Consider the following 19,002-nt stretch of genomic DNA (forward strand, 5'->3'; position numbering starts at 1 on the left):
CTGAGCAGGAAGCCCAACATGGGGCTCGATCCCAGGACCCCAAGATCATGACCTGAGCTGAAGGCAGATGCTTAACCGACTGAGCCACCCAGGCGCCCCAAAAGTTGTGTCATTTTAGTCCCTAGATACAAACACTTTTCCCCTACTACTCAACATTCTTACCCCTCCCAAAGCAGGTAGCAGCACCTCAGAAATGGGAGAGATCCTTGGACAGCTTCCCAGCACATCTCTCCCAAATTCCGAGCCCCTTCCACTGTGACCTTCCACAGGCAGGAATGACACCAAGACTTTCACATAACCTCAAAACATTTCTGACTTGTGCCAAGTCTCTAAAGGGTTTTATTAAAATAAGATTATTATTCTAGAAAATGTACCTTTTTGTTTTTTTCGTATTTTCTCGACTAGAGACCGGATCTGCACATACTCTTCCCATTCCTTTCCGGGGCCAGGTGTGGGACTACTGCATTCTGTAACACAAAAGCCATGGCACTCAAATACTGCTTGCTTTCAACTCAACCAGCTAGTCTCCAGCACAGAGAGGACTGGGGTTTTGTTACCACTGCTGGTTTACTTTTAAAGGACAAAGATACCACAGCCATGCTGATAAATGTGGGAAGTATAAACCAGGTATACTTTTCAAAGCATATACACCCTCCGAACCCATCCACATGCCCCTTACTAAACTGGGACCCCCGTACCTAAGTGTGAGCACTGAGCTTGCAACTCTCTCACACCTGCTGTTCAGAAATTCTCCTCAGAATATACTTGACCGTGGGAAAATCTAAAAAGCTAGGCTAAAAATGCAAAACATTTCCCTGAAAACTCTTCTAGATGGATTTTTAAAAAAGGTCATCTTAAAAGTCAACATTTCTTTCTAGTTAAATCCTAGAACAATGGCTCTCTAAAGAAACCAGTTAAATTGGACATAAGAACAATTACTCAACAGACATTGCACATCCATGTGTAAGGCTCTATATTAAGTACTCTGGGGGAGTCAAAAAATGAGATGGCACAGTCACTGCTCAAAAGGAAGCTGAGACTCTGCTGTAGGGCCAGAAGCAAAGACCAGCACTCGAGACTGGTGCTGGTGGTTCTGGAAAGCTGTGCCCTGGGCACCCGGCCTATCAGCAAGCTCTTTCCTTTTTCAACAACTGTATGAGTTTAAAGAGAGAGCCTTCTTCCCACGGCCACCTTTGTTCTCTGAGGAAAAGAGTGTATGTGGTAAATAACACTAACAAGTCATAACGCATGGGCTGACTCATGACTATTAAGGTTAACCAGTCATTCTTCCATCAACAAGTCCTGACTGAGGCCCTGGAATACAAGAAGACAGAGCCTGTCCTCAAGCTGCCTGCAGTCCAGTGCGGGACAGAGGTGGTAAGCGGTCAGTACCTCAGTGCTCTATGGGGGGCCCACACCGCTCTGAGGGCCACAGGGGTCATAGGAGTCCACAGGAGCCCTTGGGGAGGGACCGGACCCCGACTTGGTTGCTGCCTGCTTCTGGCAGGAAGAGAAAGCTAAAATTTTATGTGGGGTTTAGCCTGTCACATAATCTGAACAGAAGGGGCAAAGAAAACGAGACAATGGAGTGAGTTAGTACAGTGACTACAGCTAAGTTTGACACCACCATAGCACCAATTTAAATTCACAAGTAAGAAAAGAAGTTACCAATTTGCACTAATGTATTAAAGCAAGTACAGGCACTTAATAGATACTTAACTTCCTTGAACCAAGAAATTGGAAAACGACTACTGAATCACTAAAACGAAAGGGGAGCCACTCTAACGAGGGGGCAGAGTTCCAAAGGTCTGCTCTGAGAGGCCTGCCGTGCCCACCTTGGGCCTGACGGCCACGGCGCACCTTTATGCGCCACGCCTCGCACGGCCCTCCCCTTCCCCGGCAGGCTGTACGTACCGCTGTGAACACCAGGACTCAGAGGGGTTGCACCATCTGCCCCAGGTAGTCGAGTAGGTCCCTGCCCACTGGAGCCCAGGGAAGCCCCTGTTCTGGGCGGTTCGCGGTTTCATCCAGCCCTCGTTCATCACTACCCACGACTGACATTCCCAGCTTTATGGAAGGGGGAAACGGCGGGTCAGAGAGGTTCTGACACTTGCCCAGGTCACGTGGCTAAAATGTTGGGATTTGTCCCACCTCCTGCCTCGCCGGGCCAGAGGCTGTCCTGCGCAGCCCGAGGATGCGAAGGCATGAGGCCACAAAGCCCCAGGGGGAGGCGGGAAGCCCAGGGCGCAACTTACTCTGCAGCAGCTCACTAGTCAGGTTCAAGGTTTCCTTCGGCGACACACTTGCCGCAGCACCAGTGCCTGATTTCTGCGTTTTCACTCGACTCTTCTTACCCATTTTCCAACTATAGAGAAGAGAGCGAAAAGACAAAGAGTGTTACATTTCCAAAGAATCAAATCAAGCAATAAAATGTGGCACAGCAGTGGCTTAGCCTCAAGATGCTAGCATCTTACCTCATGAGTGCCATATTCTGAAGTTTCCTTCCAGAAAAAGAAATGTGTACCAAATATTAGTATTTGGAGGCTCTCCAAAGGAAAAAAAAATCGCTTTGTAGTCTCTGGAAGAAAAGTTCATTCCTTTTCACCTACAAAAACTACAGTAGAGGCAAATTTTACTCTGGAATGGTGTCAAGTTACACAGATTTTACTGTGTATACTAAAATGCTTATTCCGTGACACTACACAGACAAAGATTTTGTATACACACGTGTATCACAAACTGCCATATGGGCACAAAAACCTCTATCTTCTCCCCCCACTTTGCTTTGGAAGAATCATCTCCCGTGAAGAGCAACTGTGCCACAAGCAGCAAACTAGGCTCTCGGGACAAATGCTGCGGACATGTGGGAGCTCAAAGACGCCTCAGAGAGCTACTCTACCTCTGCGGGTTTGTTTCACTGGAAAACTCAAGGTGCCTTGCCCAGGGTCTCACGGGAAGGTGATGGCAGATCCTACACGGGAACAAGGTCTCCCAGCACCTCCCAACGCGGCACCTTGACCACCCACGAGCCTTGGGTGAGAAGTGACCAAAATATTGTATAAGCAGATGAGGCAGTGGGACGTAAATACACCAACAGCACGCTGGGCACAGGCTCTGTGAGACGACTCATCTGAAAACGCTTCAGCACAATGATCTCAAGACGCGCCTTGAGGAAAGGAAGGGATCAGGATGTGTGAAGAAAGGGTAGGGAGATTCACAGGCAAGGAAAGGAACGGGGGAGGCACGAGGGTGCCCCAGGGGGAACCCCCCAGGAGGAAAGATGCCTGGCTCAAGAGGTGGAGAGGTGGCCAGGGAGCAGTGGGGGGCTGAGAGTCCGCCCCCTGCAGGAGGGCTACTAAGGCTGCCTGAGGAGCCTGGCCCGCGATCCTCCTCCAGAGAGAAACACCTTAGGACGACAGCCCAGCAAGATGGACAATACCCAGCCAGGAAGCTACCGCAGCAACCCACACGCTGATTAATAACCAACACCACGATGCCTCTCCGTGGAGCCCTTACAAGTTACATGTCACCTCAAAGGGGAACCAGAAGGGATGGGATAAAAGCTTTGAAAGACATACTCTCCCATTATATAGATGATCCCTGACTGCATCGGAAGTGAGGGCATGGGCCCGTGTGCTAACATAATAGAAAACCGCCTACCTCAAAGGGCCAGGATAGGTTTCTTCTGTCTCTAAGGTGTAGAATGTAACATGTAACTTTATGTATCTAACAAACCTTCTAAAACAGTGTGCGATACTCAGTGCACATCATCCCGGAATCAAAGGGAACAGGTAAGAGAGTATCTACAACATCTGCAGCAAGGAATTAGTTGCTCTGAGATCAGAAGCAGAAAAAAAATAAATAAATGGGGGTGAGGGCAGAAGGAGGAAGAGCTTACGCAGCTTTTTCTGAAGTGAAGGACTAGCCTCTTAAAAGAGAAGATCGCTCCCCACGTGCACTTGCTCGTGGCCAAGAGTGAAGGCACAGCCTGATCGGAGCACCAGCTGCTCTTCTCGGCATCTCGGGCTCTCTGCGGAGAACCACTGAACCTGACCCCAAAATAACCAAAACTACCCATAAGTCTAGAAAGAAACACTTTTTTTAGGGTGATTTTTTTTTTAATTCTTTTCTTTCTTTCTTTGGAAGGGTAGCTGACATACAATATTGTATTAGTTTCAGGTGTGCAACATAGTGATTCAACATTTGTATACACTGCAAAGTGATCACAAGTCTACCTGCCGTCTGTCACCACGCCAAGTTGTTACAGTATTATTAACTATATTCCCTCGGCTATACATTACATCTCTGTGACTTATTTTATAACTGGAAGTTTGTACCTTTTAATCCCCTTCCTCTATTTTACCCATCCCCAGATCCCCCTTTGAAAAGGACTTTAATTACACTTCCAAATACAGCTCTGCAGGAAGAACCACAGAAACCGGCCACTGTCGGTGATGGGCTTGCTTGGCCTCTCCCTTTGGCCCTGCCTGTAAGTCTTCTGCGTATCAGGCTCCAAACAACTTGAAAACATCACTTTGATGAGGCATTCCAGGACCCTCGCCTTCTCCTAGCAGGCCTAGGGAAAGTGAGCCCGAGACAGCCATGTTCTCCTACACCGGCCCCCACAGTGTGGAGACTCACTACCAAACAGGCTTCTTCACTCTGTCCGCAGTCCCCTACCTCCCCCCAGGTTTCCCTGCAGGGATTCCCGGATTGCCATCACTCCCAGCAGGTAGATACCTGTCTTGAGATAATGATCATCAATTAAAACAGCAACAGTGACCCTGTATGCATGCAGTGCTTATGCCCTGCCAGGTGCTGGGCTAAGATAACCTCCTCATTTGATCTTCCTAGACCCTCTATCAGTAGATCATAGCCTCATCTTTTTTTTTAAGATTTATGTATTTATTTGAGAGAGAGCGCGCATGCACGCGTGAATGGGGGGGGGGGGGCGGGCAGAAGGAGAGAATCCCAAGCAGACTCTACCCTGAGTGCAGAGCCTGATGTGGGGTTTGGTCCCACGACCCTAAGATCATGACCTGAGTCAAATGCCAAAAGAGTCGGATGCTCAACCGACTGAGCCACCCAGGCGCCCCAGATCATATCCTCATCTTTTAGATGGCATTCTCAGAAAGGTGAAGTCCTTCAGCTTTGTCCAAGGTCACACATCAGGTAAGAAATGAAGCTAGAATTGGAACTCAGATCTCTGTGACTCTAAAGTTTGGCCACTGCCCTACTGCCTCTGTTTAAATGCAGAGCAAAAGCACAGGGCACTGCAGGGGGCAGGAGGTCTAGAAGGTCTTCCAGACATGACACCCAACAACACCTTGCCAAGGGCCCACACCCCTGGATGTGTCCAACTGCCCGCCATCTGCTCCTGCCCGCCTCCTGAATTCATCTCTCGCTTACACTGTAACACTAGCCTCTTACAGGTCTCTGCAGCCAAGCCCATCGCTACCACTTACATCTGCCCCACGTTGCCATCCCTGCCCTAGCACTTCGGGCTCCACCACCACCAATGGCGCCCCAGTCCCTCATACAGGTGTTGTCTCGTGCCTCCGTGCCGTCCCTCCATCTGTCCCACCCCACCCCTTACCTGCAATACTTGAGTCACTTGTTCAGTAGCCTGCTTTCTCTAAAAGCCCTGCTGGGTATCACCTCTTCCTGATCCTCCTAGCTGTAATATGCCCTCCTCTATACCACTTCTTATACCACTGGATCTCACTGCACTGCGAGACTTGCCCACACACAGGCTTTCCTCCTGGATAACAGGCTCCTTGAGGCACCCTGTCCTGTTTCTATTTGTGTCCCCAACTTCCAGCCCAGAACCCAGCACACAGCAGGCTCTCTGCATAGGGTGCTCATGAGCTCCCAGGGAAAAGCAGTGCCTCCTTTGGGCAGTTCTTAGGTCAAAATCTGTATTGCTGAAGCTCCTACCCAAGTTTCAGTCTCCTTGGAACTTAAGAAAATGTGTAATTCCTGCCGCAGGTGAGAGGCCATTAAAGATCTGGTCACGGTGATTTGAAAACACAACAGATTCCCCTGGCAGTAATACTCTGCCGTTGAATACTTAAAACTCAATTGTTCTCAAGATTTCTTTTCCTTAAGCCAGAAAACTGCTGGCTTTTAAGAAATGACTACTAGGCATAGAAATACAATGCAGGCCAAATTTCCAAACACATCCGTCAATTAGCACTGGGTAGAGTAGGTACATGGAGCATAACCTTCAAAGGCCGGAGGAGTGTTTATAGAGACGGTGACTGAAGCCACACCCAGTTAGACCCTCACCTCCAGCTCCTTCTACCCTTCCAGCTTCTTTTTCCCCTGCCTCCAATCTCCTTCCCACCACACGTGGACAGTTAGCCTTCATAAATGGAGGTATAAAGTGCACCGCTTGCTAAGTGCTCAGGCAGCACTTCCAGTAAGGTAGTAGCACTCACGGAGCCTCCCGGGCCCCTTCCCAGTCACAGCCATCCCCAGCAAGGGACTGTCACGTTGATTCCAGTACCATCACTTAGTTTGTTCTGTTCCTGAACTTCATATCACAGACATGTAGGCTTCTTTTGCTCAGCACAAGGTCTTGGCACAGCTCACAGGGTGGTCCCACCTCCCCAGCACAGCCCTCGAGGTCCTTCACGCCCCACCCCACTTTACTCGCCTGCCTTCACTCTACCCATCACCCCTTTACATGGCACACTCCAGGGATCTGCTCGCTCTCCCCACTTTCTGGAAAGAAGCTATCCTCCACTACCCCCTTTGTCTTCTCCTGACAAAATGTTTCACAAACGTAAAGACGCAGCCAAAACATCCCCAATGTCCTTGAGGAAATTCTAGTCTCCTCTATTCATTTCATAGACTGAACCCATGAAAGTCAGTAAGAACAAGCCAAGTTCAAGGTGATTAATAGATGCTAAAGTCTTGGCTTACCTTGAGATTCAGTCTTTTGCAACTCTCTTTGGACTGTTTCCCTCCCACAGGGATATAGACCCTACTGGAGAGAAAGCAGCTTGCTTGGGAAAGGCAGTAAGAATCTTACACAGAGACGTTAACTCACTTCATCTTAATTAAGGTGAGGGGGTTGTCTGTCCTTGTCCCCAATGAACATACCTCCCTAGGTACAGGATCACAGGTCCAGGCCAGGTCTTAATCTGTCCTCCCAGAAACCGGGTTTGCACTGACCCCCTCCTGGAAAGCTGCCCAGCTGCCCTGGACTTGTTCTGCCTGGGAGTCCCCACCAAGCTCGGGCCCCTGTGCACTGAATCGGAGGTAGTCATGGGCTTATCGCCCAGCCTTCAGTTTGAATGAACTCAGGATTCCAAAGGGTAGTGCTCTCTGTACCCAGTTCTACAGCCCAGCAGCCAATCTTCTGAGCTTGCACAACCACTGATGTCTGTGACATGCATTTACCTCAAGATTAGATATGGTTTGGCACCAATTCTTCTGTAGGACACCCCTAGCTAAAGTATACCTGGAAGTATACACACTTACTTTTCACCCCACTGACCATTGGGCCCTGTCACAGTCCGCCAGCTCCCCACACACTGCCCTCCCTCAGCCCCTGGCCTGGCTGTCATTCGCTGACCCTCACTCTTTCCTCCATCACTGAGGCCTGTATGCCTTTACCCCAGGGTGAACACGTGTGTCTACGTCTTGGTTAAGACCCCACCTCGCTGATGGGTCACCCTCCCTGCACTGCTGGAGCCCAGCTCCAGAGCCTCCAGAGGCTCACACACCACAGTCTATGTTATTGATGTGCCTATTTTGCCCGCTGTCTCACGGCAGAAAAAACCCAAAGTTTCCATCTCTAAATCACCTACAGGGTCCAGCACGGTGCCATGGACACAGGTGAGGGTCAAATACTTGTTGAAGGAATGAAAATCTCTAGATACCATATTTGGATACATCAGTGTTACTCGTGGGTAAGGTTTATCTCCCATCACAACAGTAAGATTTTGTGTCAGAGAACCACTTCCATATATGCTCCCACCGGTGAATAAAACAGTAGTCAAAATGCAACATTTACTAAATATTTATCTACTTCTGCTAAAGAACTAAGATGACTCGTAAAAGTAATGATGTAAATTTTATGTACACATGAAATACACAGAATTTACCCTTAAAATTAAAAGATAGTGTCTTTTGGGAGTCCATAGTTTATCATCAGAAAAGCTTTGCATATTTTCATAACAGAAAATCTCTGATAAGCACAAATCCAAATTTTTTAAGTGTCTTTGGTCTCTTAGAAAGCAACAAAGCAGGAACCAGTCCACTTTCAATAGGAAAAAAAAGAGTTATGGCCGAAACACAGCTTGAAACTCTGTGGGCCAGGGTGCTCCGCACTGGCCTGATACACCCCCCCGCCCCAGCCGGCAGAGGCCAGCGCTGATGACAGCCATGTTGGGGGACTTAAACATGGCTGTGACTTGGCCAAGAGCCCACAACCACCAAACCATGGACCCACAGCTTCAAACCTGAAATCCTGTATCATTCCCAGCACATAGGCAGGCTCTCAATATAGATGCATGCACTCCATTAAACAAGCTCTCCTGCATCTATGTGCCTAGGACTATGCCAGCCGCTGGAGAACACAAAATGAAGGCAGGCCAGGCCTGCAGGCGTCAAGGATGATGAGGGAACCAAGACTCACAGCATTGGTAATTCCTCAAAGACCTAAGAGAAGTAGCTGAACAGAGAGGGGCAAGGGAAAAAGTACAATTAAAGAAGGATGACTAAACTGTAAGATGCAGTTAGCGTTAAAGGTGTTAGAATCCAGTCTGAGTGGTTTCCTAAATTCAACCCCTTTCTGCCTTTTTTAGCTAATGAAGATTTCCTCCACATTATGGATTAGAAATAACTACCTACCCTTTTCATTTACGATTCAAGAATGTGTTTCACATAGGGACACCTGGGTGGCTCAGTCGGTTAAGCCTCTGCCTTCGGCTTAACCTGGGTCCTGGGATCAAGTCCCACATCAGGCTCCTTTCTCAGCAAGGAGCCTGCTTCTCCCTCTGCCTGCCTCTGTCTCTCTCTCTCTCTCTCTCTGATAAATAAATAAAATCTTTCATTTACGATTCAAGAATGTGTTTCACATAGGGACGCCTGGGTGGCTCAGTCGGTTAAGCCTCTGACTTCGGCTTAACCCAGGGTCCTGGGATCGAGTCCCACATCGGGCTCCTTTCTCAGCAAGGAGCCTGCTTCTCCCTCTGCCTGCCTCTGTCTCTCTCTCTCTCTGATAAATAAATAAAATCTTAAAAATATATATATATAAAAAATGTGTTTCACATAATGAATAATTTTCATTGTGATTTCAGATGATCTGGGGCTAGATTCCAGGTTTCAACAAATGAACAAACAGGGAAGCTGAGCATCCTTTATGCCCCCACTGGAAAAAAACTACCTATTAGAAATTCATCAAGTTCCTACAGAGACCAAATATTTATTTTCAATATTTATTTCAAATACTTATATAAGTATAAAGATGTCTAAATTAAATATGTTACACACATGTACACACACACAGACATACACACACACATTCAAGTTAAATTCCAAATATTACCTAGAAGGTACAATGCTAATTCAAAGTTTTTTCCCCAAAGTTCAGACTGAAATCAGGTATCATTTACAAATTCTTATGGAATTACCTGGAGACAAACCAAAGTATAGAGTAAAAAAAGAAACAATACTTAAGACAAAAGAAACTAAGCAGAAAAGCAATACAGGACTGACAGACAAATGGACTCTACAAACAGTTATAGTTCAAAGGAAGGGCATCTATGAAAAGAAACAGGAAGCCTGGAGTTTCACACATGTCTACGTTTCTTCACCATCAAGATATTTTAAAAACCTAGAGAAAGAATCCTCAAAATGTGGCTCTTGAAGACACTATAAACTATTTAGGAAGCCCACCAACAATCTCTCCCCTTAGTAGATAAAATACTTTAGAAAACCATAAAATAAATAAAACTGTAAAATATTCAATTATTTAAATTGCTGACTAATAGGAACTGGCATCTGTAATCAGCAGCCACTTCTGACCAAGCAAGTGATTATTTTATATATAATCTGTATGGTTGAATAAAAAGTCAGGAGAAATAAGATAAAGCACATTTAGACAACTTGGCAAATGGGTGGGGGACAGTGAGGGAGGGAGCTACTTTACCCATTATTACCAAGTCTAGCTCACGTACACTGAACACAGAGATAGGTTTCAGCTGGGTGGGTTTTTTTTAATTCTAAATGAGAAGTATATAAATCTGTATTTTTCTTGAGTTGCTTTCAACTAAATACAAATAGAATAAACATTTTTGATTACACTTATTTGGCAATTTAACCAGAAAATTTTAGCTCTAACCCAGCATCTGCTTTTCAATGTATCCTGAATCTACCCTACTTTACAGCTGGACTGACTAAAGCAGAGAATTGTCCTATGACTTCCTCCTCCTACCTCAGGAAACCAGCTGTAAATGTACTTGAGGGGAGTATGAGAGCCTGCCTTATCTTTGTGCAGGAAGAAGAGAATCTCACTACAATATCTGGCAGGCCATTAGGATCAGATCACTACACTCTGAATTAAATACACCGATTACAGGATGATAGCTTAGGAAAACAAAAGCACTCTCCAACTGAGAAGTATTTGTGCAGTGTTTTCTGTCCTACAGACACTGAGAAGGCACCCACAGACCTGTACTGCATGCGACCATGTTAACTGGAGCTAGCATGTGGGGGAAATACGCACCCTCCACACAGTAGCAGGGCCTAGCAGTGGGTTCAAGCCACACGAACTGTACCAGTTTAAATGGATAACAGCATCCATCATTCCAACCTCTATCAAAAGAGGTGCCGATGTGCCACAACTCAAAGGTATGAGGAAGTCAAGGCAAGCAGGCAGGCAAGAAGGTGGAATTAATTTCAAGTCAGTAGCTACTTAAGTAGGGGAATGAATAAAGGCCTGTAAGTTACAAGTAAGTAAAATTTCAATCTCTATACAGAACAATTTGGGCTGTCATATAAATAGATGGATAGACAGATAGGGATAGATAGATATATACAAATTTGAGATTTAAAAAAATACAGATGTTTCTTGCTTTCTACAGTGTTTTTTGCTAATTTTCCACTAATTCACATGGTAATTTTAGAAGCGCTTTAAGCCATTTCTGATTGACTTTTCAATACACAAGAGTTTCAGTTTTAAACTGTGTTCAATTAAATTGTAAATACACTTAAAATGAGGCTCCTATTTAAAGGAAGTTGGGGAAAAAAACCTCTCATAAAGCAAAGAATCATTTGGTATCATGAATAATCATTTCCTATTATCTCTTTCTAAAATAAAAAAGAAAAATGTTAAGAAACAGCTGTAATCTGTCAAGAAATTACCTTCAAACCACCCACATTCCTCCCATAAGGACTCAAGATTCTAGAACTGTGGAATACCAGGTTTGGAAGAGACTTTGGGGGTTATCTGTGTTAACCCTCCACCTCGCACATGTTTAAAATAACGACACCTAAGGTCATGAAGCAATGACAGGTGTCAGAGTGCCCTGCCGTCCACTGGCAAACTCAGGTCTGAAAACCCCTGGGAGAGGCAGGGTGGAGCATGTCATGGCCAAGAAGAAATGCGCCCCCTGTGGCCTGCTGCTGCTGAGTGCTTCTGGGGGTGCTCCTCTGCTTCCCCACACAGGGCGCTGCTGTCAGCTGCCACTTGTCCCCCTCCATGTCGTGAGCCGCTCCAGCACACGGTCTGAAAGTTCACCATCCTCTCTGAAACCTCCCAATCCCGCCTTTCAAAAGAAACAACTCCTTCAATTTCCGAAGACAGATTTCTGTCCCCGCAACAAAGTCTTCTCTTCTCCAGACTTAGCATATCCCTTCTCAAAAGTGGACAAAACCACTTTGGTGAACAGTTTTTTCCCAAGGCAACAAAACCCTTTGGATGAGCTCTGAGAGGGACACAGCTCTGTGGGAATCGCCTCCCCTGGAGCTCAAATCAAGGGGATCTTACTAATATGCCGGAGACTGCCCTAGCTTTCCTACAAGTCAGGTAAACAAAGGAGCGCATTCATTCGTTCAGTGCACATTTCTTGAGTATCTGATCTGAAATGCACAGATGAGTGACACATGCGCACTCCCATAGCCTTTAGGGTAAGATGGTAAACAACTAAAACCTGTTACATAAACTGATCAGCAAGACAGATGTGCTATATCAAACAAGTGTCTGAATCTAAATGCAATTTTTCATGCTGTCACATGGTTGCCAGATTACTGAAACCATCATCCCTGCTACACAGTGTCCTATAGCAGGTCCCCAACTTGATCATCTTCATCATAACTGCATCAATCGGGCGCTTACTATATCAGGAAGTGAGGTAAGCATTTTACACAATAGATAGAGATAGGTATTATACCCACTTTGCAATGAGAAAGCTGAAATTCAGAGAGGTTAATAAATTCTATGCAAGATGAAGGGTCAATTGGTGGCAGAACCTCACCAACACACCTTGATAGCAAACTTTATTGATACTCAATAGTGTTTCATGGATTCACCTCAAAACCGACCCACTTGTGAAGGCCTGGAAGGTTGGCTATCACCTCTGAAGTTCAAAATAACAGTATCCCCTTATAGTAGGAAAACATGGTATGCAAAGGTTTTAGCTCTTCGGCCCTTTAAAGTATAGAGCCATCTTGCTGGCCTTGCCCAAATAAACAGGAGTGGCCTCAGCTTAAATGTGAAACATGAGCAAAACTTCCAAATAAACTTCTGCCCAATCCCACATAGCCCATATTGAGATTTGCAATGCTACACTCTTGTCGTGGGTCAAGAAACTGCAGTAACCACTCAGGTGACGATGACATGTAGCAATGCTAAGTCATTACAATCAACAAATGGAAAACTTTGTTAATCATTAGTAAATATGGCAGAAGCAACTTCAGTGGTTATTTTTCAACACTAATCCTTACTTTCTTTTAACTGTACTCACTGGAAAAGTACTGATATTGAAAAGTCATGCCTATTTCCTGAGACTGAAACCTTTAAACCACTTAGTCACATAATTTTTGAACATAGACCTTGCTATGTTCTAACGAAATATATCCTAAAAAAACTGAAAAGTGAAATTCAGGATTGTAGATAAGTAATAAGCCTAAAACACTGCACATTTATTAAGAGTTCCATGTAGACACCTGGTTATCTACATTCTCTGGACAATTCCTTAGTCCTTTCTGAAAAAGAGTGAAAACATTTCTTCTGCTCTGTCCCTTTTCCCTACCCACCCTCCACATCCCCATCACTGAAGCTAGAAAAGTAACAGGTTAGGATCTTACTTCGCTTGGTAATCAGTTATCACTCAGATCCCTTTCAAAATCTTAACTTCAGGGTTGGACCTGTCTTCCACTTGGGTTTATCCTGATTATTAATTAACTTCTACTTAGAAAGTACTAGAATAAGAAACAGTTTCAAAGTCTTAACTTTGGTATTTGAATTTTATAATCATTTGGAATCATTTTTCTCCCATTCAAATTTATTTCAGTTGCAAATTGTCAATACTTGTGTTTATATCTCTGGTTTCAGAGCTGTTTATTTCTAAAACCTAGAGGAACCCCCCAAATGGAAATAGAGTCGACACAGCTAATCTCTGGCTTGAGTTACTGGATAAATTTAACAACAAAAGTAGGACTTCTAATCTTGCCAATTCTGCTAACTAAGCTTTCTTTACATAACACTATTAAGTGACTTTAAAAAAAAAAAAAAGCTCCTTTGTAGAAAGATTATGTATCTTAATATTTTGTGAAAATTTCAATTTTACTTTAATAAACATTATGCAAATTAATTCTATTTCCAGATCAAAATATTTAACATCTCCAATTTTAGGAATAGGAAAATAAGATGATGTCAGGAAATCCAACGTAAAGAAGTCAATTTTGCCAAGTAAGGTACACCTGTGACTGCAAAAAAATGAAACCTAGAAAAATGTAAAAGCAAGGAACCCTTAGTTTATTACTCTTAACTGCTTAAGCAGAACTCGGAATGAACTGATGTCCAAAATAAACACGTCTATGACTGTAGCAAAAGAAAAAGGATGCAGAGCAAATCAAAATAGTCTTCAATGGTAAAATAATGGGCCCAAATATAATGTTAGCTAACTGAGAAAACAACTAGCCACAAGCAACTTCCAGAGTGACATAAGAATAAAGGTATGTTCACTGTCTTGTTAAAAATGTTTAATGCCATAGTAATAAATGACTTCCGCTCCTCTAATAGAACAAAATCATGGCTCCGTTAATCCCAGGACTTAGGTACAAGGAGAAGAGACACACTTGAAACTCTTCGTCCCCACCCCCAACAGAAGCACCTCACACAGCAGCCAGGGACAAGCAAACCAGTTTCTAAAGAAAAAAACCTCCCAGTGGAAGATAGTCATCAAACTACACACACACATAAAGATACACTATGATTAGTTACATTTCTAAAAGCTACTTCAGATTAAAGATAAGAAAAAAAGGAGACCGTGTAATTCAAACATTTTAAGAAACTGGAAAGCCTCAAAGTAAACGGACATCTAGTAAAAAAGAATCCAGGGTAACCCTCTGCTAGTAAAATTTTTACTCCTACTTCTGCTAAAATTCCACAAAGTACAAACTGTGTACCTGCTTTTACTGAATTCAGTAACTGTCTACTAAATATTTCTGGTACCAGCTAATGTTGACACTTTTCTCTGTCATCTGTCATGCTCTTCTAGGTATGAAAGCATCAAGCTCTAAGGAGGCTGTTGTGAGTGCTCGTAACAAAAACAGTTTCCAGTGGTTGAACTTTAGAATGGGAAGATGTTTGAGTACAACCTTTACATTTTCCTCATTTTCCAGGGGCTTCTAAAGCAAAGATTGAACTACTTAAAACATGGCCTAATGTTCACCACACGGAAAAGAAGTTCAGTGTGACTTTCTTATTGACAATCTTATTGCACTCATACTGACAGAACTGAACAGAAACTTTCATTTCCATAGCATAAATGTTTCAGTCTTCCAGTCCAACATCATTCCCATAACAGGAACAAAAGCACCAAGAGATGTCAGCAAACTGAAGAAATGAGAAGCAGCAACCACTTTACTCTCTCAGGCTAGAGTCGCATTTCAGACATTAACTTAAAATTTGGAATACACTGAGAGAAAGGAGGGCAGACGGGAAGGGGCAGCAGAAGGTTAAAAACTGAGGTTGTTTGGAATTCCAATAAAGAGGTTGTTCTGTAGCTGTCTGAGAACTTGGCTTTGCAAACTACTTTCTCGGGCCAGAGAAAAACTCCTCCTTAAATTGTTGGAACTTGACCAGAATATCAATCACAGCAGTCCCTGGGACTAATTTGGTAAGGCGGGACTGCATGCACAGTAGCCTGCATAGACATAATATATCATGGTTCAAGCAAATGTCTTGCCAAACTTTAACAGTGGAAAGCTGCTTTTTATTTTGCTATATTCTTTTTTTTTTTTTTTTAAGATTTTATTTACTTATTTGAGAGAGAGAGAGCAAGCGAGAGAGAGCACGAGCGACAGGGAGGGGAAGAAGGAGAGGAAGAGGCAGACTCCTGGCTGAGTAGGGAGCCCGATGCGGGGACTCGATCCCAGGACCCCAGGATCATGACCTGAGCCGAAAGCAGCCGATTAACTGGCTGAGCCACCCAGGAGCCCTATTTTGCTATATTCGTGAGTTAAATGCATTCACCCAAAATCTAGTAAGAAAAACCTCTCCAAGATTATTACTGGTTATTTCAACTTTGAAAGACCAGTGGGGCCATCGAGAAGAAAAACAGGAGAGGGAGAGGTACCATTTATACACAGTAAAATTCACTTTTTGGTGTCCACTTGTACGAGTTGTGACAAACGCATACCGCTGCGTAATCAACCACCACAATCAAGCTGTGGGCAGGTTCATCGCTAAACGGTTAACTCTTCGGAGGGTTTGAAAAGCAAAAGTAACCTGTCAGCATACTTCAAAAGCAGGTCTGCTTCTGAAACAGCTCCTTCATTTGGAAAAGCAAAGCAATACCCTGCAAGTGATCCCACACGTGTCGACACGCGGCGGGGGCGAGGCCGCGCAGCGAGTGGCGCCCGCTACCCGGCGGCTACCGTCCCCCGAGGACAAGCGGGGCAAAGGCGGAGTTGCAGCGCCCGGCCGGAGCGGCGAGGAGGACGAGTTGAAGGCCAGAACGACAAACTCCAAAGCACCGAATTCTTCTCCCTAGTAGGGCGCCGAGCGTGTGGACCACGGCCAGGGCGCGTGGGAAGAAAGATGACCTATTTTCAACGCCTGCTTTTATAACTGGAAAGTGAGGGCGAGAAGCAGGGACCCGTCCCCGAGCGCCCCGGCGCGCACCTGAGGTTTGGGGAGCGGAACACAGAAGCCACACAGCCTTCGCCCGGGCGACGGCGGGCAAGCAAGGGAGGAAGGAAGGAAGGGAGCGCGAGCGCGAGCGCGGGCCGGCCGCACGCCCAGCCCAGCCGCCCGGCGCAAGCCAGAGCGGCCCGGGCCCCACCCGGCGGGCGCCCAGCGGCCGGCGCTCCCTGCACCTGCCGCCGCCTCCGGGCCGAGCGCCCCGAGGGGCCGCGGGGCCGGGGCCAGCGCGCCCCCCCGCCCCGGCCGAGCCGGGGGCCAGAGGCCGAGCGGCGCCCCTAACCCGCCGGGCCCCCACACGCAGCCCTCCCGCCCGGCCCCCGGGGCGCAAACCGCCCCCCGCTCCTCGGGCCCGGGTCGGCCGGCGGGGCGCGCGCAAGACCCAGGCCGAGCGAGGGGCGCCGGCCGGGGCGGGGGGCGGCCTCGCCGCGCGAGTCTGCCTGCGGGCCGCGCGCGCCGAGGGGCCGCCGCCGGCACTCACCTGCCCGGTTGCCCCCTTCGCGCAGCGGCGGCGGCGCCACACTCGGGCCCGGACCCACCGTCCGCCTCAACCAAGCCCCAGGCGGCGGCGGCGGCCGGACGGGAGGGGCGGGACGGCGGCCTGAGACGGCCCCGCCGCCGCAGCCCAACCCGGCTCCGCCCGCCCCCGGGCCCCGCCCCCGGGCCGCCGCCGCCGCCGCCCATTGGCCCGCGGCTCCGACGCATGGGGCCGTCTGTCAGCCAATCAGAAGAAAATAGAGCTCTCCAAAGAGGAAAGTGTCGCCCGTCTTCTCCCCGGCCCCGCCCTGCGGGTCAGTGGTCGCCGCGGGCCGGAGGAGGAGCCAGCCAGGGGTCCATCCCGTCAGTCCCGCCCCCCGGGGCGAGAGGGAATTCGGGAGCAACCGAACGTGCTAACGGAACTTAGACGAAGGAGGCGGGGCCTGAGTCGCCCGTACTCCAATCAGCGCCTGGCGTGGGTACAGCCCAGCCAATTGTGGCCCCGAAGCTGGCGGGGGCCGAGACCGCGCTGGCCCGCAGGCCCAATGGCTGGGGAGGAAGCCGAGCCGAACCGTTGGGGGGGGCGGGGCGGGGCTGCGCCCGGTCGCTTGTTTCCCGTCGCGGTCGCAGCGCGATGACGTAGTTTCCCCGACATTCCGTGTCCAAAATGGCCACAGTCGGCGAGGAGAGACGTCGCTAAGGGGCTTGCCTGAGGCGAGGGGTGAGTGACCGACGGATCGCGCACAGCGCCGCTCATCCCCGCTTACTTGGAGGTCGGAGTAGGGTACGACCTCTTTCCTCCGCTTACTGGCGGAGTCTCTCTTCCCGGATTCCGCCTCGCTCCGCTATCCCCCGTGCAAATCGAAGTTAGTGGGCGACAGCGGGGCTGCGGGACGGGCTTCGGGAGAGGGTCTGAGGAACAGGCGCGAGGCAGGGAGGTCGGCGCGGACCCTAAAAACAGGCAGCGACCCTCGGAGTGAGGGGCGGCTAGGGTTCGGGGACTTTCTAGCAGGTGGGGAGAAGGGGCGGGGGTCTTGTCACACGCGCGCGCGCACACTCTGGGCCGCCCAACCGCAGACTACCCACCTCTTCCCGGTTATTTCGCAGCGTGCCGGTCCCTGTCGTGGTTAGGCCTGGGACTTCGGGAATTATTCCACATTTGGGGCACTCCGACTTGGGAGTCTGAAGAGCCGTGTAACAGGGTGGGACTGGGAATGAGAAAAAAGCACTTCCGCGATTAGATTCGTTCTCTCCGAGGCGTGGTCCTTAACCGATCCTCTCCTGGGTTTGGTTTGTTACTAAAGGACTTGTTCTTTAGCAAGTTGAGGCGTTAAGTCTGGAGCTTATCTAGAAGCTCTTAGCCTGTTACCAGCACAAAGTACGGTCGGTAAAGCTCCCTCAATTTGGATTGCAGTTAAGCCGTGCTTTCGCCAAATCATCCGACGTTAGGCACGACTTCTGAGAGCAATCACTTGAGAGTGGTGGTCTTCTGTGTTTTTAAGGTAAACTTGATAATGCTTATGTGTCTCGCTCTAAATCTCTCTCTAGAGATATTTAGCGTAGTGCCTTTCAATTGTAGGCGCTCTTTAAAGGTTTGTATGCATGATGTTGCTAGAATGAAAACTCTGAGGAGCTTTGTATCCTCAGCACCTAGAACACTGCTGAGGTATAGTAAGCTTTCTAGATTGCTGAATGATGGTAGAAGCGGTGGTATTGGTCGACCTTTTGGTTAAGATTGTTAGTGTCCTTAGGATCTTGCCTGTTAAATAATCTTGACTATAAATATAAGAGTTATCCAGGATTATTTTATTTTCTTTTCTTCAGAGTGACAACTATTGATAATCTGATTTTAAGGGGGGATTTGTCTCATTTTGATTATATTGTGATGCGTTATTCAAACAGATTGATTTTTTTTAGTTGATTCTTGCATGAAACATATTTAACATTTGTTTCATTTGAAAATGTAGTTTGCACCAACAAGCAATAAAGAAACATTCTAGTTGCTAATGAAGTCCATAAATGCCACTTCTGAAATTGAATGTCATAAAGAAAAAACTGGTCTTAGTTTTGGCTTACGAAATGAACTACTTTACTTCAGGAGATTATGTTCAAAAGCATGGAGTTCGCTGAGGAAGAAGAATGTT

General features: G+C 47.1%; 2 protein-coding genes across 13 annotated transcripts in view; one reads left to right on the top strand and one right to left on the bottom strand.

Annotated features, from left to right (window-relative positions):
* The window catches only part of SETD3 (SET domain containing 3, actin N3(tau)-histidine methyltransferase), a 79,525-nt gene extending 61,485 nt beyond the window's left edge, over nucleotides 1–18,040 (bottom strand). For 2 of the 9 annotated variants that reach the window (XR_010405310.1, XM_064571550.1), the window contains exons 1-4: nucleotides 16,863–17,007; nucleotides 2,475–2,501; nucleotides 2,256–2,365; nucleotides 375–467 (exon numbers count right to left, since the gene is read on the bottom strand). Coding sequence is in view for 6 of the 9 variants with exons in the window: in XM_064571550.1 (XP_064427620.1) it covers nucleotides 375–467; nucleotides 2,256–2,365; nucleotides 2,475–2,488 (217 nt within the window). In the remaining 3 variants the exon portion in view is untranslated. Of the gene's footprint in view, nucleotides 1–374; nucleotides 468–2,255; nucleotides 2,366–2,474; nucleotides 2,502–16,862; nucleotides 17,022–17,944 lie in introns of those variants that run through there. The other 7 variants (XR_010405311.1, XM_064571552.1, XR_010405312.1 and 4 more) reach the window with 6 other exon arrangements.
* CCNK (cyclin K) overlaps nucleotides 17,439–19,002 on the top strand; it is a 29,229-nt gene continuing 27,665 nt past the window's right edge. For 2 of the 4 annotated variants that reach the window (XM_064571553.1, XM_045901503.3), the window contains exon 1: nucleotides 17,439–17,579. The gene's annotated coding sequence lies outside the window, so the exon portion shown is untranslated. Of the gene's footprint in view, nucleotides 17,580–18,272; nucleotides 18,361–19,002 lie in introns of all 4 variants that reach the window. The other 2 variants (XM_064571554.1, XM_064571555.1) reach the window with 2 other exon arrangements.

The sequence above is a fragment of the Mirounga angustirostris genome, unplaced genomic scaffold (genome assembly GCF_029215605.1).
Source record: "Mirounga angustirostris isolate CCGP_5_RB_7025 unplaced genomic scaffold, mMirAng1.0.hap1 SCAF_9, whole genome shotgun sequence".
Lineage (NCBI taxonomy): Eukaryota > Metazoa > Chordata > Mammalia > Carnivora > Phocidae > Mirounga > Mirounga angustirostris.